This window comes from Trematomus bernacchii, unplaced genomic scaffold (genome assembly GCF_902827165.1).
Source record: "Trematomus bernacchii unplaced genomic scaffold, fTreBer1.1, whole genome shotgun sequence".
Lineage (NCBI taxonomy): Eukaryota > Metazoa > Chordata > Actinopteri > Perciformes > Nototheniidae > Trematomus > Trematomus bernacchii.
This window is the reverse complement of record NW_022988043.1, coordinates 14,004,673-14,027,714: the sequence shown is the minus strand read 5'-3', so window position 1 is coordinate 14,027,714 and position 23,042 is coordinate 14,004,673. Positions and strand designations below refer to the sequence as shown.

Sequence of the window (23,042 nt, the reverse complement as noted above, 5' to 3'; positions counted from 1 at the left end):
AATGCAATATGATTCTTAGCAGGTGTTGGCAATCACAAAACATAGCTTCAGGGTCTGGTTAAAGGAAGGATTCACTATTAAATACCATGCATGTGTAGACCCAGCATATTGAAATTCCAACATTTAGCCATCCAACAGTACATTGTCAGGTCATGTTCAAATAAAAACTGCACAGCTAGACAGGAGTTGGATTATGAGGGTATTACAGAAAGGCTGCTGCTTCCTAAACTCAAAGTTTGCAGATATCAGAAGCACAAAATCCATTACAAAGCACAGACAGCAGATGTTGAATGTAAGTGCACAGCTGGATTGGGTACACCAGCTGTTTGTAAAACCATTATGAAGTTTGTGTGTAAACTCCTTCCTAATTCCTAAGTAACTGGTAGCAAGCTGCTAACTTTAATCATAAAATAGCTTATTCAGTAAAGACTTCAGTACTGTGCGGTTTGGTTGTGCGTCCCATCATAAGCAATCAGCTATGTCAACAGGAAGTCACTGCATCAGAACATAATTGCCAAAAATAACAGTTTTAGGGGGGACATATTTAATTACACTTAACTTTCTCCTGATAAAGATGTCCGTGTATGCAACTAGATCATACCAAGTTTACAGAGTCACTGGTAGCTTAGCATAAAAAGACATCCACCTCCGATGCTAACCTCTGCAGTGGAATTTGGTGATTTAGTGTCTTCATCATTTCAGATATTGTGGTATTCAATTGAAATCATTCTGATCAAGTGTAGGGTCATATGTTAGTGATACCATGTCATTGTAAATACCCACAAGTCATCACTGGAAAATGTACTAGCTGTAAATATTTAGAAACAACTATAATCTACATGAGAACTGAAGTTTTTTGTGCAACCCGTTCAATTATTTTAATTAATTGATGCAGCTTTTCCTAACGTGTGTGAACATAACAAATTATTAGAACAAATTGCACTTTACAGATGTATGTTTTATTATTGTTATACTATCTAAGGACAGATATTTCCTGACGTGACGTAACAAGCTCTGTTGTTTTGTGAATGGACCAGCTTGGACAATCTGCTCCAGTGTGGAATAATCTACGCCGACAACCTGGTGGTTGTGGACAAGGAGAGCACCATGAGCGCTGAGGAGGACTACATGGCCGACGCCAAGACCATCGTTAACGTCCAGACTATGTTTAGGTAACACGGGAGCATTTTTGTACAAACACACAGTGAACATGTTGTAGTAGTTGTGTCAGACTCCACTTGATCAACTCCCTTTATAGTAAATGCTTGTTTGTCAGAGTTTGGTGAATGAGTTAATCTCTAAGACAAAGTACTGTTGTTAAAAGTAGTCTTTTACTTAGCAACAGAGATTAAAACCATCCATCACTGCCTCAGCACAAAGCGTTAACATCCCTCTCTGTTTAATCCCAGGCTGTTCCCCAGCCTCAGCATCATCACGGAGCTCACACACCCGTCCAACATGAGGTTCATGCAGTTCAGAGCCAAGGACTGCTACTCGCTCGCGCTCTCCAAACTGGAGAAGGTGAGCTGTGGAGAAGTGAGAACACCTTGAGACTCGCTGGCTATCACTTTGTCTTCTTGTGTGAATGTTTTCCAAAGGCAGATCAGAGCTGCTTTTATAGAAGATAGCCTGTAATATATAAAAGTGAATACAAACAAAAATGTTTTATTGAAAAGCATTGCTAAACTGAATTTAAAAAAAAGATATTCAACCTGAAGAAGTATGTTCAAATACTTATTTTTAGTTTGAATAAGTCACAGATTTTTCAAAGTTCAGGATCCAAAGAAATACATTTTATTTATTTTTTAGACCCAGATTGTGATTTAGGACTTTTTTTCAAACACAAATCTTGATTTACTTGTAAAGCGAGTTTTAGTCCTAGGAAAACAAATACATAAATACCATTTGTTATTGTTATTATTATTATTATTTGTATTATTATTTAAATATATAATGTAACTAGGGATTGAAGGATCTGTTAGTTTTTCCTCTCTCACAGTGAAACATCACTCTTGAACATAGGAGTGAGCTGAAGCGAAGTCTTTAGATGTATTTTGCTATTATGATTTGTCTTTAGTAGTAAACATGTTATTTTCTCTTCCCCCTGCAATTTTCAGAAGGAAGTACTTTAGGTCCTGAGTTTCATCTTGACTCTCGATCAAAGTCTTTTAATCCTTTCTGAATTCCTCATCGGTCGTTTTTCTCCCACTTAAAAAACACTCTCCACCTTTTCAAAAACAGGCCTTTTTCTTTTTTCATTATGACTTCTTCTTGGAGATGGTGCAATAGTTCAGCAAACATATCAGGAAAAGGTAGTATGATCTGGTTGCTCTCTTCCTCACACCTTCTTGTTTCTCTCTTCAGATAGAGCGTGATAAGGGCTCCAACCTGGCCTTCATGTTCCGGCTGCCCTTCGCTGCAGGCAGGGTGTTCAGCATCAGCATGTTGGACACACTGCTGTACCAGGTGGGATCACATGGAAAGACCTCAGAGGTTAAACATAGGGGTTCATCGTGAGAAATGATATATTGTTTTCATCAATCTTAGATGTCTGTGCAGCCAAGCAAGTAACCCAGAAGCAGGTTAAGGGATAAGATTATTTTCTTTTTTTAAATATGGATTTTTGATGACAACTTTTTTCTGATAATATCCAGTATACTTACTGTAAGTTAAACAAGTTGTATGTCAAAGGTAAACCTGATTACAGAAAGTGTTGCCCTCTGGGTCCTGGATGGAAAACACTTCCACATACACACTTCACAACACTAAAACTTTTTACAGACCCACAAGAAATAAGGAATAAAATTAGAAAAAAAAAATGTTCCTGGTTCAAAGGGGATTTTTTGGCACGTCTCATATTTCAAAGGACACATCCTTTTGCCCTGACTCAAAACAGATATACATAAAAAGGTTGATTGTTATTCAGACTCCAGAATCCTGCAATAGACCACACAGATGTGTCTAGCAAAAGGGAACGGGAGCATCTGCTTTAATAATTGAATAGGTCTGATTCTCCCAATATATTAAAATATGTATATCTGTCATTGTTGCTGGAGTTTTCTTTGTCTGGGTTTGTTTTACTTTCTTCTCACCGCAGTCATTCTCTATTTCCACAGTCGTTTGTGAAGGACTATATGATCGGTATAGCGAGGCTTCTTCTGGGTCTGGACACCACGCCAGGCTCTGGGTACCTCTGTGCTGTAAGTATCTTCAGACTTTATTAGATTTGAGAGTGAATGAGTTTGTGCTTGCATCTCTTTGAATCTCTCCCTCCATGCCCAGATGAAGATCACAGAGGAGGACCTGTGGATCAGGACCTATGGCAGACTCTTCCAGAAGCTTTGTTCCTCCAGCTCTGAGATCCCCATCGGGATCTACCGCACCGAGTCCCACATGTTCTCCACCTCAGAGGCAGGTTCACTTTGATCAAATGCTCATTTATTTATTCCCTCATTTTGTGTTTTGTCCATTCCTTCTCCTTTCTCAACCTCAACAAGAATCATGATGTTCTTCCTTGCTTTGCATTTTCTCCTGCTATCATTTCTCTTCTCCTGAAATGCCTGTTCTGCCTTCCTCGCTTAGCTTTTATCATCTTCCTAATTATACATTGTTAACAAGAAGTCCCCAATTACTTTAGATATTTCATTAGCCTGTGCGTTTGATGAAATTGAAATCATAGTCTAAAAATAATATTTGTCATGTTACATAAGTTGCAAGTATACAAAACAACACATGAGAACATGTACAAATGCTAGCTTGTGTTATTTTCCGACCATTTTGATAGTGTAACATCTCTATTTTTGCTATTTACTGTTCTGATTTTGATAATTTTGCATGATTTGGATGCCCCCATCTTTCATTGCATTTATTTTTGTTTGGATGTCTGTTTGTCTCGTGTTTCAGGGAAAGGACAGTTATGCACAGGTAAGAGTGGGATGCTTTTTAATTTGAATATTTCACTCAACCTTTTGCATAAAGAGCACAAGTATGAAACATTGATAATGCTGGCACCTGAAAATAGCATTTAAAAGGAAATTATGACACAGCAGATACCGTACATCTTAAAAAATATATATATAATATAGTTAAACAGACACACACAAAAACACACTACTTTTATTTTTTTATTATATATGTTGGATTGTTGGAGGAGCTCAGGTCATAAGATTTTCATTGCCATTCTACACTGTAGCCTTGTGCATATGACAATAAAACCTTTAATTGAATTACATTTGACACACACACACACACACACACACACACACACACACACACACACACACACACACACACACTCTCAGTACCCAGCGTTAACACCGCCTCCCTGTCCTCCCAGTCTCAGAATTCCATCAACGTGCCGCAGGGCGAGGAGCATCGAGTGCGCGGAGAGTCCTGGAAGGAGAAGAAGGCCCACAGGAACTCCACCACCAGTGACCAATCAGAGCACCCGCTGCTGAGGAAGAAGAGCATGCAGTGGGCGCGGCGGCTGAGCAGGAAGAACGTGAAGCCGTCGAGCCGGGCGGAGCGCATCTCGCAGCAGAGACTCAACCTGTACCGACGCTCAGAGCGCCAGGAGCTGTCGGAGCTGGTGAAGAACCGCATGAAGCACCTGGGCCTGCCCACCGTGGGATACGGTGAGTGGGGGGGGGGCTGTCAGAGGCATTTAGACAGACAGACATGATTGTTAGGATGCGTTGACCAAAGTAAATTCACTTTTATAGTCGATGATATATGACTTATTGTAAAGCCAAGGTAAATGGAGTATGTGAGCTTATTAATAATTTAGTTTAGGTATTTTCACCAAGTACTTAATCATAATTAATACTAAGGTGCCTGAAATGAATAGTAATGAAATGATAATGTTTCTTGCAGATTGGATTCTCAGTTCTCTAAACGTTTCTTTAAAGCCACAGCACCTCCGGGGGGAGACATCATTTAATCGGTTGAGTTAAACATCAGTGGGGGTAGCTTGACATTCTCAGCATTAAAAATGTACACTTGTGGTGGTACTTTTTAAATGTACGATGTACAGTTATGAGAGTTGAAAACAGTTTGGATCCAGCTTCACAAATGTAAATACATGCTAAATCTTATAGGGTGTTGGACTGTTCATCAGACAAAATCATTCTTATAATTGAGGCTCTTTTTGTTTCATTATTACACCTTTCTGATTTCATATGATTTCAATATATCCATTAATGAATAATGGAAATAAGTGCAGCCTCTAATCCGACAGGGACATTTTATTATTTTGGACTGCCATGCGGACAGTTTCGCCTGTTTTTAAATACAGTCACATGACTTAAAGGGGACCTATCATGCAAAATGCACTTTTGTACGTCTTTTATACATGAATATGTGTCCCCGGTGTGTCAGGGAACTCACCAAGTGTCAGAAAACACAACCCTCTCTCTTTTCCTCCATACCCAAATCTCTAAAAACGGGGCTGCAACGGAGCTGATTCAGATTTGAAATTGTTCTGACGTCAGAAACAGGGAGCTCCGCCTATATGGGCAACTCTCCACCTATCAGGGGAATGGGGGGTTGGGCCACGGCCACGGCCATTGCAGCTCGAAAGCGCTGGAGACGCTGTAGTACATATGCCAGGCCTGTAGGTGGCGCTGTAGTCTGCCACAAAAGCAGCGAAGAAGACTTCTCACAGAATCAGCCCTTGCAAAAACAGGGCTGGAAAAGAGCAAATAGAGCGAAATGAGGCATGGCTAAAATGCATGATCTGTTTGGTATTTTGAAAAAAAAAACTTCACAGACATGTTTTATATAGGTATGGCCCTACAATATATTATTAAAATATAGCATGATAGGTCCACTTTAAAGGATATTTCAGTTTTGAGAAAATCTGAAACAAGTCTTCTCTTAAAAGCACCTTATAGGCATGGCCCACATTATCTGTCCTTCCCACTGAGCCACCCATGTATTATGGGTTGCTTTGTTTTAAATTGACTAAGTGTGGTGCAGGAGGCATGTATACAGTGATTTTGTGAAGCTACAAAGTGTTAAAAAGCCAAACCACATCATTTAGTCCGGTTTTGTCTTAGTGATACATATGAAGGTAAGTAGCAATATAACATTTACTTAAGTTGTATTCACCAACTTTTGAAAAGGCAAAACTACTTGAAGGCAAAGCAAAAGTTCCAAGAACACACTAAATTTGACGTACTTTCGACTACTAAACCTGGTTATTATTATGCTCCACCCACTCTCAACCAGTTAAATGATGTCAGCTGTGAGAGAGTCTGTGTTTAAAAACTCCACTGTGTGTCATTTGATCTCATCTCACCATCTATAGCTGTGGTGCCGTGGGGATTTATTGTAGAGATCATTAACATCGCACTACATCATCATTACCCTTTAAAAAAAAATCATTTTCTCACATCAGTTTCTCACTCATCAAACTCCTCCATGTGCCATCACACACTCTCACCATTTCACACTCCTCATCATCATCCTCATCATCATCATCATCATCACGTCATGCATGGAGATGCAGGAGCAGCAAGCCTTGTCTCGATTGCATATGAACACAGACTGCAGTTGCCTGCACTCTTTTATCTGCTCACTTTTTCTTTTCTTTTCCTCCCAGCTTCACGCTTCCAAACTAAAGCAGAATCATGCTCCAGATGTGTTGCACTTGCTAAATATTATGTAACGTGTGGATTAAATACCTTTCAGGAAGAACCCCAAAAGCTCCAGATCATCTTATGAACCATGAATGTCAGTGAGGATTACTGCAGCAGGATCATAACATGTGACAGATGAATAATTCGGAAGTGATTCTGTGCACACACCGATGCATGGCTTCTTTGCATCGCTCTCACCTTATTTTGAAACGTCCTTTTTTGAAACTGCAAATGCATTCGCTGCCTGCCTGATTATTTTCTATTTCTTGTTTTCCTCTGTTCCCCTCCTCCTCTCTCTCTCTGCCTTTTTCTCTGACTCTTGTGTCTTCCCTCCTTTGGCTTGTAGAGGATGTTTCTAATCTCACTGCGAGCGATGTCATGAATCGAGTAAATCTAGGATATTTGCAAGGTAATCCTGTGTGCCGTTTATAACTCATTTACAACAATGTGAGTGGCTGCGTTCCATCTTGTAGGAAAGGAAGTTGTCCTTTCACCAGCATCCTCTGAAGTTTGCACTGAATTAAGAACTAGATGTAAGGCTTTAGTGTTTGTCCTAACCATTGTGTTGGTAGTTAACATTTTGTAGTTAATTATAAATGAACATATTAGGATATTAACAGTGTATGCTGTTGCTTAGAGTTGCAGGACATTTCAGAGCACCCGTATTCAGAGGGGACCAAGCCGTCAGGTTAGCTGGTTGATCACAGTGTTACAACTCTACTGCATGAGTGTGTGCGTGTGTGTATACGTGTGCGTGTGTTCTGCCAGAACGAGTGGTACATCAGCAGCCAATCTCTCACTCTACTGTCCCTCTCTCTATCTGGTCTTTTCTGCATTGTGTTCCGTGAGGTGGCGTCCCCCATGGCTAGAGTACTGCAGGGTCCAGAGTATGGCTTAAAGGGTGGAGCGGAGCGCATTGGGTCTGTAGATGGAAGGCTAGATGTACAGTTCAAATGTGTACGTTAGATATATAAAGACCAGAGGTGTGCTGATGTAGAAAATGAAATGTGTCTGTTGTTTTCATACATCAGGACACCTCCAAGTGTATTTTCACACTTATACCATGGCCACTTAACAGCAGACAAAATGAGAAGCAGCTTCACTTTTCTTAAAGTTTGTTTGTATTAACTTTAATGCACAGGTTGGTCTTTTTCTGCTAGTTTGACTTAACGAATACTGCAATTACATATAGTCTGTGCGCTGACTTACCTGTCAGGAAAACATGTTTCTGCTTATGTGTTCCAGAATATTTGATCTTGTTTATCTTAAATGTTGCTGACCTCCAGTTGTTTAACTTCTAAAGTGCACTCTAGGGATATATTAAAGTTAGCAGGGAGCTGAAGTAGCGGAAAGCTTCTCTGGCCCTGAGAGCTCAACGCACTGCAAATTAAGAAGAACGGCCGGTAGACGAGCTGAGGAAGAAATATCTTTACCAATTTGACAACACGAGAAATCTGTTACCGTAGTTGGCAGTGCGCTGAGCTCCCAGGGCCACCATACAAGAAGCTAAATGGTTGAAGCGTCCTCCTTCTGCAGTCCAAAGTGCTAATATTATGTAGACAGTTTAGGAATAGTTCTTAAGTCTAGACCAGCATCATTTGTTGATTATTTTTTGACTTTTTTTAAGTCTGGTCTTTAGCAAGTGAAACAAAGTTGGAGGTCAGGTGTTATTTCCTGTCCTGCATTTTCTGTGAGGACCCTCAGCCTGCTGGATTGCTGGAAGGTGCTAAAATTGAGCAATGTATACAAAATGACAGCAATTTAAAGTCACAGTTTGTCTCAGATAACACACAGACCTAACTTTCTGCACCTACATTTGAGGTTTCTTTTATCCAAACTATAAAAAAAATCAGAAATGAGTACTATATGTGACCATGGTATAATCCATATCAAATACACTGAATAGCCTACTATAAAAATGTCATGTCTCCTCTTAGTTTAACAGAATAAGTGTGTGTTCCTGCAGCAGGTGGTTCTCTTCCACTCTCACACTCCCGATGTGTTCTGCTCCACTCTCAGTTTGGTCGGAGTCGCTCTGCGTTTTGGTCCGGTGTGAAGGATGCTGGAGCATGTCTCTCTGTGTCTGTGGATGTGTCACATGTCCCTCTGGGCTGCGGGGGGGGTGGGGGCTGAGTGTCGTCCGTTTGGCATGGCAACCTGCCGCCTTGGTCCAGTGTGGAATGCGCAGAAGAAAATATAGGAAAATGGGAATGTATTGGGAAACGATTTGTGGCGTAGCCGCGGACGCTGTCTGCATGCTGGCTCAGTCCTGACGCTGCGCATGGGGAGCTGTGTCAGGGAGCATGGGCCTCCCCACCCTCCCCCCCCCCCCCCCCCCCCCCCCTCCCCTTGTTCCACAGAGTGCCCTGTCAGTAACGGTTAGCCCTTCTCTCTCTTCCACCCCGCCTGGCTTTATAAAGGGCCACAAGCAGGTGGGTTGTCATGGAGACACTTGTGCCCTCCTTTACCTTCCTCCGTCCATCACGCAACGCAAGTAGCAGCTGCTGCCAGACACAGACAGACATAACACACACTGACACACACACACAGTAATGTGGCTCTTCAGGGGAATGAATGTTAAACTCTTATTGATTCGTAATAAAACTGTTTCCACGGTGGGCAACTTTACTGTGGAAGCAATAAAACAATATTGTTGCAACTGTTGATGCTGTCTATGAGACGTGTCATTAAAAACTTACTTAGTGCCTACTTACCCACTTAATGTGGAATAAGACAACTCAGTTTGTTTTTTGTGGGCTGCCATTTACATTTGGATCCCTTTCTATATCACAACCAGGCTCATTAGAATAAACCTCCATCCTTCTGATGATCTCCACCTACGGCTGGAGAGCTAATAAAGCTTGCTCATCAACCTGAGCAGGCTGGGCATTTTTGAAAAGGGGGACTTAAAGAGACAGGAGGCAAAACAGATCGATTTAGACCCTGATATTTTAATATACACAGTATAAGAAATATTACATGTTTTTTGTTGATATACACATGTAAACATGTTCAATTTAAAAACTGTAAAATGGACCTGAAAATCTGTATTATATGTCCCCTTTAATTGACTAAATGATCTTTAAATCTAAATGGTAAATATTTAGTTGAGCTAGAAAGAATATTAGTAATTTATCAAAAAAGCTAAATAAAAAAAGTAGTAATTTAGATCAAAAAATAGAAATAGTTTAAAATCAAAATAAAAAGTTTAAATCAAGTAACATACATTTTAACTATAAAGCTTTAAAATAATCCAATCATCCATATCAGGAGTTATTTGTTTTGTATTTTTTTGTGTTGTATGTAAATAAAATGTGTAATATATTGTTATTAGGTTGTTTTTTTATATATATATCAGTATCGGCCTCAAATCCAGTATCTGTTGGGCTAATGGTCAGAATACTATTGAACCCAATATTAAGCTATTTATTTCCTAGCAAAAAACTGCATTGTCAGTTTACTGCAATTAAAGTGTAATCGTAAACTGTAACAAAGATAAAAGCCGACCTGCAGTACGGCATCACTGCTCCATACGTGGGTTTCTTTTCCTTCGTCCTCACTGAAAGGTTAAAAAGTGGGAGTCTCGTATTTTGAGGGTTCATTTCCTGTTTAATGGAGGAGGACGAGGGGGGGGGGCTCCAGAGCGGCTCTGAAGGTCTCCTCTGTCTTTCTCTCCAGACGAGATGAACGACCACCAGAACACGCTGTCCTACGTGCTCATCAACCCTCCTCCTGACACCGTGCTGGAGCTCAACGACATCGTGTAAGAACCACAGCTTTTTCCATTACTCTCTGTGTACTAAATCAGGGCAGTGAATGTCACAGAAATGCTGCTTTCCTGAAACGTTTATATACATTGACACTGGAAAACTTCAATGTGAATTATCCCATTCTAATGCATATTGCAAAAAAGATGTGGAGCAAATCTTGTAATATGTCTGTAATAATTTGACAAGTTAAAAGCATGTGTAAACCTTCATTTCAACTTGCAATATCATCATTTTGTATTACATCCCTTGACTATATGCTCTCTCTTTTCAAAGTATTATTCAAAAACACATTTGGACTGTCTTTATCTGAAGTAAAACATATATACTGTAACTTCGGTTCTTAATCCTGGCAGTGCAGACTCTGGCTTTCACTTCTGGCTTTTCTAAAAATGGGCAAAGAGGTGGAGATGATGCGGTCTCGGTTTACCTAGCAGAGCAGACTGCTACCAAGAAGGGTCTTTCTGCAGCAAGGTTCAAGGTTCTTTATTTAGTCATACGAACATAGCTACAGTGTAGTTATGCCGATGAAAATCTTAGGTCACAGGCTTCTCCAACAGAGCAACACAATAACACAGATAAACAGAAAAATATAGTGCAAGTAAATAGTAAATACAAAAAGAAAAAATATTTTTAAAAGTGAAATAGTGCAATAAGAGTATATGCAAGTTATTGGAATATGATATATTAGGTAAATAGATAAATAATTTCTAAGTAGAAGCCAGATGAATGTTATGGATGTTGTTTCAACAGTTCAGGTGTTTAACAGTCTTATTGCCTGTGGGATGAAACTGTGTCTGGTGGTTTTAGTCCGGATGCTGCGGTAACGTCTGCCAGACGGCACAGTTTGTGGCTGGGGTGATGGGGGTCTTTTATAATCCGGAGGGATTTCTTCCTGAGGCGCTGGGAGTAAAGGTCCTCCATGGATGGCAGCTCCGTCCTGGTGATGTTCTGTGCAGTTTTCACCACCCTCTGTAAAGCCTTACGATTAAGGTCGGTGCAGCTGCCGTACCAGGCCGTGATGCAGCCAGTCAGGATGCTCTCTATGGTGCACCTGTAGAAGTTGCAGAGTATCCTGGAGTCCAGGTTGAACCTCCTCAACCTGCGGAGGAAGAAGAGCCGCTGTCGAGCTTTCTTGGTGATGGTGGTGGTGTGAAGAGACCATGTCAGGTCCTCAGTGATGTGGACACAGAGGAACCTGAAGCTGCTGACTCTCTCCACCGTAGTCCCATTGATGGCGATGGGGGCGTGTCCCTCTCCCTGCTGCTTCCTGTAATCCATTACATGTATTTTGTTAGACGCTTTTATCCAAAACGACTTACATACTTTCAGTACTGTGGACAATCCCCACAGGAGCAATTTGAGGTGAAGTGTCTTGCCCAGGGACACAACGACATGCTGACTGCAGTGGGACTCGAACTTGCTATCCCCTGATTCCAAGTCCAGCACACTACCCACTGAGCCACAGCCCCCCCATTGATCCACAATCAGCTCCTTTGTTTTGCTGACTACATGATGAGCTGAGATCACTTTTAACATACGGATTTTATCATGTCGTATTCCTAAACCTAGCCTGCTAGTATTGGTAACTGTGATGATGAGAGGGTGTGTCATGTAGCCTTTACGATCTGGAGACCCACATACTCCCATCCTCTGACATCAATCAAAGCAGCACGCCGCTAATTATGAATAACTTTGAGCCTTTATTTCATTTAAACGTGTGATTTATAAAGACATACACCCCAGTTCCTCCGCCTTTCAGTTCCTGCTCCATGCTGGCAGATGATGATGATGATGATGATGATGATGATGTTGTTGTCCTCACAGGTACATCATCCGGTCCGACCCGCTGGCTCACATGCCCGAGGAATCCCAGACGGGGCAGCCCCGCAGGAACCAGCAGGACTTTGTCTCAGAGACGAGAGACGAGACTCACCTCTGAAGCCCCTCAGTCCCTGACACCCTGACACCTTAACCCCGGAGAGCATGTTCCTCTCACAGAGCGAGGAGTCCACATCATGTGTCTCTCAGATCAGAAAAATAATCAACATTTAGAAAAAGATGAGAAAGCTGCTGTTTCCCACTGAGCTGCTACCGGAGGATGCATGAATAGTGCCTCGTCATCGACCCCCCCCCCCCCCCCCCCCCCCCCCCCCCCCCCCCCCCCCCCCCCCCCCCCCCCTCGTACACCTCTGTACTCGCACACGCCCACCTCGCACCAGGAACAGGAAGTGGATCACTGAGGGATGATGGGATGTTTTGAGAGGTGTTTAGACGGTCGTAGGAGGTTTAACGTGCACACACTGTACGGGATATCAGAACATTTCACTCAGGAGTGAAGTCGCCCACTTTCTCTACGCCCTTTTCTGTCTAAACTCACTACGAAAATAATCCAGAGGCAACTGCATCCTCCGCCACATCTTAATCGCATTTCTTACAAGTAAATGCTCTGAGTTTCTATTGATTCTATTAATTACGTCTGCTAAAAACAGACATTTCCATTTTCTTTATGAGCACAAACCTTTTTATCTAAATATACTCTATAGTGGCACTTTTTTTGGCCATATTAGAATTGTCAGCATTTTTCTCTGTTGTGTTTTGGACACTGATTTTTGTTGTGGTTATTGTTAAAGAATGAATATTGTTAATTTATTTCACTATTTTAAGTGTCCCATATGATGTCTGCTATACAGAATGTGCCATTCTTTAGTTGACTGTTTTTCTTTGTAAATATCTTTACAATGATTTGTACATTACAGTACGTGCCATTTTGCATTTGTTTTATGATATCATTGTTTGTTTTGTTTAAGAGCCTGACTGATTTTATTTGCCGGGCCCAATATATAATCCTGTTTTAAATTATCGAAAATATGTCATAGAAGTTGAAATGTCCATGTGGCTATTTTAACAAAAATCAATTTACGTATTTCAAGTTTGCCCACAAAATGTTCTACTTTTGTTTAATATATTTTTAGAGTCTTATTTTTCCTAGCTTAACTTATGTGTTCTTTGTTCTTTCATTTGTAGTTGTATTGAAATGTACACACGTTTGTCTATTCAAATGTGAAACGTATCACTCAGTACATATCTTGGTCACAACTCTCACATTTAAAAGAACAGTTTTACATTTCTGAAAAAAACATATCTTGAGTTGACACCATTATCATGTCTGTGTGATAATTATAAAGCTAAAACCAGAAGGAAATTAGTCTAGCTTAGCCTAAAAGCTAAGGTAATGAAAGCAGGGGGCAACAGCTAGCAGGACCTCGCAAGCTATGATTAACAAGTTGTTTTCTCGGTTAAATCTTTTTTTTTTTTGATTTACATTTGCACTTTTGTGCTGATTAAACAAGCTATTTAGTGTTACTTAGTGATGTTAGGAGGCGCTTTCATGCTAGCTGTTTCCCTCTGCTTTCAATGTTTATGCTAAGCTAACGTCCTCCTGGCTGTGGCTTCATAATTGCCAAAAAACATTGACTGGTATTTTTATTTATTTATTAAAGCTAGAAAGAATATATTACAAATCATTTATCTTTACTTGAAGGTATTCTTATATTTGTTAAAAAAAACTAATATTGGGCAGTAACTATCAACAGTGCTTTACCTTAAAGGTCCCATGACATAGCCATTTCTACTGATCATAATTCCATTGTTGAGGAACAACATAGATAGATTTATATTGTTCAATGTTCCAAAATCACATTGGTTTCTCATACAGCATCTCTGTATAGTATGTGTATTCACTCTCTGTCCTACACGGCTTGTTGGAGCTCCTGCCCCCCCTCCCTATGAGCCCACTGTGCTCTGTTCTGATGAGTCCACCACCGTTGTAGCGGAACATCAGTGATTATGTGTTACAATGGCGTTTGTTAGCAACCAGAAAATGACACCAGTAATGGCAAACAGATGAGAATGCTGCGTGGGGTCTGGGTGCCGTGTTGGTGGGACGTTGCGGGGCTCACTGCTCCGCCCTGTGGGGCTCGAGGAGCGGACAGTGTGAGCTGGATTACTGGTGTCGTTTCCTGGTTGCTGCGTGGGGTCTGCGAGACAGCGAGACACCGCGGAACTCAGTCTGAGCGCACACACACACACACACACACACACACACACACACACACACACACACACACACACACACACACACAGCCAGGCTGTGTGTGCGGAGCTCCGCGGATTGGTCCATTTGGACCTGGGTATGGTTACGTCACTATGACCAGGAAGAAAACAATGGAAAAAGAGAAATCTCCAACGAGGCGTTCTGGGGCAGCATAGACAGGTCTTTTCTGTGTTAGAGTTTTACTCGCTACAGGGTGTACCTTGAGGGTTTGTGACTCTGCAGACCGTTTACATGCAGAAAAAGCTACATAACACACAAGGGGACAGGTAGCCTAATAACCGGAAAAGCATGACATGGGACCTTTAAATATCAGCCACAGAAATTAAGCATGGATCAGGCTCTAGTGTTTTAGTTTTACTCTCGTTTAGTTCAATTATGTTGAAGTTCCATAACTCAAGAATGTTCAGTTCTACTGGTAGCAGAATGGTTTTGCACAGACAGCGCCGGCACATTTCTGTCCTGTACCGTTTCTATTTTGAGCGTACTTGACCTGAAAAGTGCTCTCCTCTCCAGATGATACAGGCCACACCTCGTGTATAAGGCAGCGTCAGAGTGCAGTATTTCATCTTGATTTATGTTTGGTTCTCTGTAAATAGTAACTTTATATATCCATTGTTTTTGCCGTTTTGTTTCGGTCTCTTCCGTGTGATCAAAGAGAGAGGACTTGAAGTATTTTTGCACTAAGCTCTCTGGGGACGTGAAGAGCAGAACAGCATGACCCTTTAATCTGAATCTGTACGACACGGTGGAGTATTCAAGCATTCCTGTGGTGCAATTCATCTTTGCAGATGTTTGAAAAAGCGTATTTGGTTGAGTGCCATTCTTATTTATATGTTAAAGAAGTGAAGTAATCTCAGATGGATTTGTTTTGTGTTGTTTTTGAGCAATCTGCTTTTTTTATGTTGACCTGTGTGTGTTTTGCCCCATTTGAAATGTACTGCTGATATGTGTCAGCAGTGTCAGTTTACAGAGCAGGAGAGCGGAGGAGTGTGAGCGACCACGATGGAAGATACTGATCCATCCATTAACGTCTTCCTCTCTCCTCACACCTGAAAAATCTCTACACTCCTACTTAAAAATACCACGAGGGGGCATGGAAACACTCAACAGCATGTTTTGATATACAAGCTTGCCAAGAACGATACATTTTGTACATTTAGCGGGATGTCCCAAGACTAGGAACCCCATAATCCAGTCAACTGCTTGCAAGTTGGAGCCATTATTTGATACTGTGTATTTATATGAATGGAACATGCATGTTGTGTCCAGGTGTTATCAAGAAGCCTACGTATTATGTTTACCACCAACTGTATGTTCTCAAGTCGTTGTCAAAAAGGGGTTGATCCATTTTGTACTATTTCTTATGGGAAGCAAGTGTTCTTCTCGACGTATAAAATATGAACAAATAAACGCTGCATGCAGCCAGATACGAGGAATGGAAAGTTGTTTTTATTTGATCATAAATTGAACTTGAATGGTGAATATGAGTACAATCACATGTAAATGATTTGTAGTTTGATTTGATCAGAGTGATATTAAATCAGAATAAGTATTATATAATAAGACTGAGAATAAAGTGTTACAATAGTTGCATTCAAACTACAGAAGCAGGTGAAGTAAATCATTTGACTTTTTTAAACTTAAATGTGTAACCGTAAAATCATTTCATGCCAATTTCTCAAAGGTGATTCATTTAAATGTGTGGTTTTGTCAGTTAAAAAACAAACCTATTCAGTTAAATATGATGTAAAACAAGAAATGTACACATTAGAGGGTCTAAAGCAGTGATTGAATGATGAACAATGATTACATTGAAAGTACACAAGCAGGTAATGTTAATATGTTTTTAAAAGATATAGTTAAACATGTTTTGGGGTTCCTAATGTTAAAGGCTCTGTTAAATTAGGGAAAGAACTACACCCAACCTGACTGTCAGTACATCTCACACCTGTAGGTTTTAACCGTCCTTTACTAAAATGTGAAACAGTAATATCATTTCATACCAGTTTCTCAAATGCCTAGGTCTTTACATGTTGTCTCGTCTAAAACCCCAAAGTATTCAGTTAAATATGATATAAAACAGAGAATACAAGAAATCTAGAAATGTGAGGGGCTAAAAACAAAATCCCTTAATTAGACAGATTGTATTTATCGATTCATCTTCTCGCCAAAAAAAGCAAATGATTATTTATCCCTAATATAAACTTATACCTTCAATTGCTGCCAAAAATCATGTTTAACTGCTTAAAGTGAAATAGTCATTTTCAGAGTGACAATGAATCGACACTATTTGATGTCAGGTATGTGTTCATCCTCGGCCCCTCGGCCCCTCTGCCGCTGCTTGGTGACGTGGATCTGCCTCCACCGGTCTCTGGTGGTGCGGCCGTGGTTCTGGGACACCTCGTGCAGGAGGTCCATGAAGGCGTACTGGTTGCCCGACAGCAGAGTCTCATCATCGGGCGAGGCTCCACCGGAGGGAGCCTTCATCACCCTCTGCCTGCTCGCTTCACTCCTCTTCTTGCTGCTCTTGCTTTCAGCATTTCCTGCAGATTTCTGATCTTGGTTTGGAGCCGGAGTCAGATTATGAGTCAGATTATGAGTCGGATTATGAGTCGGATTATGAGTCAGATTATGAGTCAGATTATGAGTCGGATTATGAGTCGGATTATGAGTCAGATTATGAGTCAGATTATGAGTCAGATTATGAGTCAGATTATGAGTCAGATTATGAGTCAGATTATGAGTCGGATTATGAGTCAGATTATGAGTCGGATTATGAGTCGGGTTTCGAGTCAGATTTCGAGTCAGGTTTTGAGTCAGGTTTTGAGTCAGGTTTGCAACATCCTGGATCCCCTCCTCCTGCTTTAGCTGCTCCTCTAGCCTGTCAGCGTGGGAAAGGTCCTCACTGAGAGAGAGGGTCTCGTCGTTTTGTTTTAAGGCCTGAGATGTCGTGTGAGCCACGCTCATTTCTAAGGGATCATCTTGAGTTTTCTCAATGTCCTCTTCCTGTTTATCCTGATCAGAAGCAAAGGGATGCTGCTCTTTCTTGAACCCTTTCACCACCTTCAGTGTCCAGTCAGTGAACTCTTCAGACCCCTCCTCCTCTTCCTCCTTCATGTTACACCTTGCCTGCCACTGACTTGCAGTTGGAGGCCAGGTGGAGATCCTCCCTATCACTCTTCCTCTCTGTGACCTTTGACCTGCATCAGTGGACTGTTTGTGAAAGTCATCAGAAGTTGGTTTATTCTGGACTGTACCAATGCTCAGATAAGGTACAGTGTCAGTATGTATAGACACACAGTGCAGGGTTTCATCTAGATGCACACCAGCATTGGCTTGTTTACCATCTTGTATTACAACAGCTTCATTTGTGGGATTTTCTGTCTCACTTTCTCCGTCTACTCCGGTGTGCTCTCCCTGTTTCGGCTTCACTTCCGCTTGGTTGTCTGTGTGAGTTGTCTGAGCCTCAGTTTGTAAAGTCACTTGATCTTTCCCAGGAGTACAGAAAGGAGACACAAAGAGAATAGCATTTGCTGACTTAGCTCTGACTCCAGTGAAGGATCTCCTCCATCCCGTCTCTAAGTCCCACCGGCTGATTTCTGTTTTCTCAGAGTGTCCCGGAGACTGGGATCTGCCGTCTTCTCTTAACTCGTCCCTGTTTTCTTCTGGACTGATGGGCATCACGCTTTTGTTGTTGCGTTTCCTCCTGTGCAGAACTATCAGGAAACACAGCGCAAACAGGAGCAGCACCAGGACCACTGCAGAGAATCAGTCATGTACAAGCATCTGATCATATGGCTTAGGAAATCCTACTGAAACATGCAACAAACAAACATAGCTTACTGTACCTATCACACCAAAGAGTGTGCAGACGATGTGTGTAGCTGTTGGTGGTTGGGGTGTCACGCAAGTATCTGGAATAAACAACAGATGCATAAGGCAAGGCAAGTTTATTTATAGCACCTTTCAACACAAGTGCTTTACAAAAACTAAAGACTTTAAGAGCATTAAGAAATAGTGCAGCATAAACACGTTATAAAATTACATTAAAAAGCAAAGATAATAAAAGAAACATAAAACATGAATACCACAGATATATAATACATGAATACACCTTTCTAGTAAAGCCTCCCCGAGACCTTTTTAAGTTTCCCAGAAACGTCCCTTTCTTTTTTAGATTCCCTGAATCTGGATTTTAAACCTATTGTTTTTAGATTCCCTGAATAAGAATTGTAAACGTAATGTTTATAGATGACCTGAACCTTGGATATTTAAACCTGTGTTTTGATTCCCTGAACATATCATTTTAAACCAATTTATTTTAGACTCCCAGGGTTTAGGGCTTTCAACCTATTTTTGATTCCCAGAATCTGGACTCTAAACCTAGAGACATGTCCAGTGGTCCTGGTGGTGCATAAAGCACACATTATATAAAGGCTAAATGTCAAAAGCAGAGAAGAACCAGGCTTACGAGTGGTTGTAGGTGTAGTTGTAGGTGTAGGTGTAGATGTAGGTGTAGGTGTAGGGGTCATTGTGGAGGGGTCAGAGGGTTTAGGATGGACAGAGAACTCTGTCACTGACGTAGTTGATGTCACACGAGTTGCTAGAGTAAACAACAGACAAATTAAAGAGAGCAGCTGTTCAAACAACAAAGTCTTCTAAATGTAATGAGATACAAATGTTTACAATTGGTTTAATCTACGCCAGGATGCAGATCTACATCAAAATACATAAAGTCAGTGACAGTCCTGCTGAGAAGTCATAAGATCTAAACAATCCATATTTTAGAACAAGGTACGCTAACAGATTTGTTTTTATCAATATTTACATTATATTCAATATAAATAAATCCAAAATAATGTCCTTCCTTATAGTTAGGAAGTAATGCATGAGAATATAACAAGCTCTATGAATGACCACAGGGTGGTGCTGTTGACCAAGAACACATTTCAGTGAAATAGGTGGGCAACTTTTTCAATATCCTGAACAATATAAATAATATGTTCTTCTGTATTGAGTTTCCAATATCTTAGTTTAAGAGACACATGACAAATAAAACTGATTTGAAGAATAAAGATGAAATACTTTTTTTTAGTTGTTTTTTTTAGTAAAAGAGCAAAGATATTCTGTGAATTACTTCTTTTTTCTTCTTCTTTTAATTAAGGCAATATTCAGTCAGTCAGACGGGGGTTGTGGATGGCCTGAAGTTAAAGGTTCCAAAACAAAAGCCCTTTATTATCAGACGTTTATCGATATTATAAATAAATCAATAACATGATGTGCAACTTTATTACTAAACATGTTATGAAGCAGCTAGGCTTTAGTAAGCTGCTCAAAAGAGCTCAGAGAGTTTTCATTTTCACTTGTATTACTTTTTTTCACAGATTTCTAACTAGACTTCTCTTCCCATTATTTTTTATTAAAATAAAAATAAAACCTACTAAATGAATCAGACTTTAAAGTAGTTGAAGCGACCGTGGTGGGTTGGATGGAGGTTTGTGTCTCTGATGGATGTCGTGGTGGATGTGATGCTGGAGAGAACAACATAAATACTAAGCACACACTTATTCAAAACTCTAATGGAAAACAATTCAAACCAGAATCTAGGAGAAGAAGAGTGACATGTACCGGTGTGTGACGACATTAATGTGGGTGCGTCAGTGGGTTTGGGTTGGAGAGAGGTTAGTGTCTCTGATGGAGTTTGTGATGGAGATATTGTTACAACGTTTGCTAGGAGGGAACAACGGATGCACAAAGCACAAATTATATATTGTAAAAAGTGGGAAAAATCACGATGTAATGGTAAAGAATGTCAACGATCAAACAGGATGTACCAGATGTGGATGTGGGGCCTGATGTGAGGGTGGTAGAGGGTTGGAGGGTTGGAGTTACAGGCGCTGTTGGTGGTGGGGGGGGTGGCGTCACACACACAGACACGTTCCACACTCGCTGACTCCTCAGAGACGGAGGACTCTCACAGGTCACGTCCATCGGTCTGTCCAGCAGAGATCTGTTCTGCAGATCTGAGCAGAGCAGCAGCTTTAGGTTTCTGCAATGACTTCCTATTTTCTGAATTTTATATTTGACTAACCTTTCAGGAAGTGCACAAAGTCTCCAGCCCCGCAGGAACAGTTCCAGGGGTTCCCGTCCAGTCTGATCCGGGTGGACCTGAGGGACTGGAAGACCTGAGGGGAGACCCAAGTCATCCTGTTCCCAGACAGGTCCAACTCAGCCAGGACGGAGTTATTGCTGAACGTATTTTGATGGATTGTTCTGATCTTGTTCTTATTCAGACTGAGACTCACGAGGCTATCGAGGCCGTGCAGCATGGACTCACTCAGAGCTTCTATCTGGTTTTCTGCGAGGCTGAGGTTTCTGAGGATATGAGGACGACCCAACCACTTTGGGTTGATCTCGGTCAGCAAGTTATGGTTCAAATTGAGATTTGTGAGGTTCTCGAAAGAACTGAAGGCGCCTTCAGTGATCCCTGTGATTCCTGATTTCTCTATCTGGAGGTGCGTTACAGAGGTGAGGCTCTCACTGCGTAACACAGTGGAGTTTATCTTCCCAACGCCGTTCAGAGAAAAGGCCAGATTGGATATACCAGGAGGGAAAACTAAAAAGCACAGCATTATTATTATTGTATTTAGGCACGTGGAACTTGAAGTTACCTTCAAAGAAAAGCAGTTTGGACATGAAAACATCTGCATTAAAAAGAGTATTAATTTTGTAAATGCAATAAAAGGAAACCTCAATGTCTCATTGTTAATGAAACCAAGTACTCCATTTACTCCATTTTTTGTATTGAGCAATTTCAAAGTAATGTTTTGCTGCCATCTAGTGGCTGATATACACAATGTATCGGGGGGGGGGGGGGGGGGGGGGGGGGGGGGGGGAGTGTGTGGGAGACTCCTCTCTCTCTGGAGGGAACTTTGGGATTTTAGCCTTTGCAGACCATTTACATGTACTAAAACATATATAGTATACAGGAAAAGAAAACCCCCATAAGCATAAAACAGCCCGTTTAACCTTTCTGACCATGATAAAGAGATACATATGTTCAGATATGAAAAACCTTGAATCCATGCAGGTCAATATCACCGTAATTCTTTGTCTGACTACCCTTTTAACCAACTTTTTTCATCCTTAGACACCACAACTCTCAAACTTTTTAAAACTCTTTTTTTGCAATTATTTTGAAGGAAATAGATTAGGGGTACACTTTTTATAACACTGTGGAGTGGAAGAAATTACATCACAATACATTTAATTAAAGGCTAAAATCAGCCAAATACATCCAGCTAGACTTAAGGTCCTGACCTGTTGGCATCTCCTGGCATAATAAAACGTTTTCAGCTCCAAAACACGACTGGCTCAGATTCACATTTACCAGCATCAGCACGAGACCTGCAACAACTGAAGAGAAACAGAGTCGATGCTGTGAGTTCAACATCAGTTACAAAACGTTGGAAGAGGAATATATGCACTTACGTTTCATGATAACCGATCTGATTGACTCTGTAGGGTCTTCAGCCTGGACTCTGCCTGCAGTGACAGTTGGTCGGGTCGGGGGGGGGGCTTGTGATCACCTGAAGCAGCAGGTGTGAAGAGAAACACTGTTGCCATGGTGGAGCAGAGTTTGCCATGGTAAAGAGCGCGGGCACTAACGCCGCTGTTCCAGTTGGGTGGTGGAGGGTGAGGCGGCTAGCAACAAGGGGGGCCCGGAGATGTTTTCACTATTTAGATTTCAGAAATTAGAAAACCCAGTATCATGTTGAGTGATGCATTTTTAAATCCCAGCTTTAAAATGTTTATACAACGTGTGATATTAGTGTTACAATGTGTTGGAGCACAAGCCAAGTGTCACGTATGGGACGCCACTATGTTACAGAAGTCAAAGGTCTACAATGGAGGCATCTCAGGCAGGAGGGGGGGGGGGGGGTTAGCCTAGACAGAACATTTACATTCACAAAAACCTATATAACACACTGCGGGAAAGGGGAAACACCAAAACAGCATAATAGGGCCCCTTAAAGATCTCCTATCATGCTATTTTTAGGAATATATAATGGGTCACAAATATATAAAAAACATATCTATGATGTGTTTTGCTCAAAATATTAAACAGATCATGCATTTTAGACATCCCTCATATCCCTCTGTTTCAGCCCTGTTAAAGAATGGCTGATTATCTTCTGGCCCCGCCCCCTTTTGAGCACCAGGCACACTGTAAACTCTGTGACGATATTACTTCATATCGCAAATCTGGATCAGCTCCGTTGTAGCCCCGTTTTTTTAGATTTGGGTACGGAGGAAAAGAGAGAGGGTTTTGTTCCCTGACACACCGGACACACATCTTTATGTATAAAAGACATCAAAAAGTGCATTTTGCATGATAGAAGACCTTTAACTCATAAATGTGACGAAAAATAAACAATTCTGTGAAAAGATGCAGCATTGCCTGTGGTATAATCAGTGTGGTGTAAAAAACTTGCAAAAATAAAAATACACAAATAGTGG

At 41.1% G+C, this 23,042-nt stretch overlaps 3 protein-coding genes across 5 annotated transcripts in view; 1 reads left to right on the top strand and 2 right to left on the bottom strand.

The window, feature by feature from the left end:
• The window catches only part of LOC117473143 (potassium channel subfamily T member 1-like), a 49,239-nt gene extending 36,702 nt beyond the window's left edge, over window positions 1-12,537 (top strand). The window contains exons 24-34 of one of the 3 annotated variants that reach the window (XM_034118638.1): window positions 1,038-1,172; window positions 1,410-1,521; window positions 2,365-2,466; window positions 3,117-3,200; window positions 3,283-3,411; window positions 3,904-3,924; window positions 4,337-4,634; window positions 6,985-7,047; window positions 9,059-9,070; window positions 10,317-10,401; window positions 12,233-12,537. In XM_034118638.1, the coding sequence (XP_033974529.1) occupies window positions 1,038-1,172; window positions 1,410-1,521; window positions 2,365-2,466; window positions 3,117-3,200; window positions 3,283-3,411; window positions 3,904-3,924; window positions 4,337-4,634; window positions 6,985-7,047; window positions 9,059-9,070; window positions 10,317-10,401; window positions 12,233-12,347 (1,156 nt within the window). In that variant the 3' untranslated portion in view covers window positions 12,348-12,537. Of the gene's footprint in view, window positions 1-1,037; window positions 1,173-1,409; window positions 1,537-2,364; window positions 2,467-3,116; window positions 3,201-3,282; window positions 3,412-3,903; window positions 3,925-4,336; window positions 4,635-6,984; window positions 7,048-9,058; window positions 9,071-10,316; window positions 10,402-12,232 lie in introns of all 3 variants that reach the window. The other 2 variants (XM_034118640.1, XM_034118639.1) reach the window with 2 other exon arrangements.
• A 4,271-nt stretch (window positions 12,538-16,808) lies between these two features.
• Window positions 16,809-18,203, bottom strand: LOC117472579. The gene is made up of 2 exons (XM_034117863.1): window positions 17,429-18,203; window positions 16,809-17,080 (listed from the first exon to the last, which is right to left on the bottom strand). The coding sequence occupies exons 1-2, from the start codon at window positions 18,201-18,203 to the stop codon at window positions 16,809-16,811; spliced, it is 1,047 nt and encodes a 348-aa protein (XP_033973754.1).
• Window positions 18,203-21,256, bottom strand: LOC117472578 (platelet glycoprotein V-like). Its single transcript, XM_034117861.1, has 5 exons — window positions 20,614-21,256; window positions 20,357-20,545; window positions 18,994-19,125; window positions 18,366-18,436; window positions 18,203-18,238 (listed from the first exon to the last, which is right to left on the bottom strand). Exons 1-5 carry the CDS (start codon window positions 21,230-21,232, stop codon window positions 18,203-18,205), a joined length of 1,047 nt encoding a protein of 348 aa, XP_033973752.1. The 5' UTR covers window positions 21,233-21,256.
• Window positions 21,257-23,042: the final 1,786 nt, after the last annotated feature.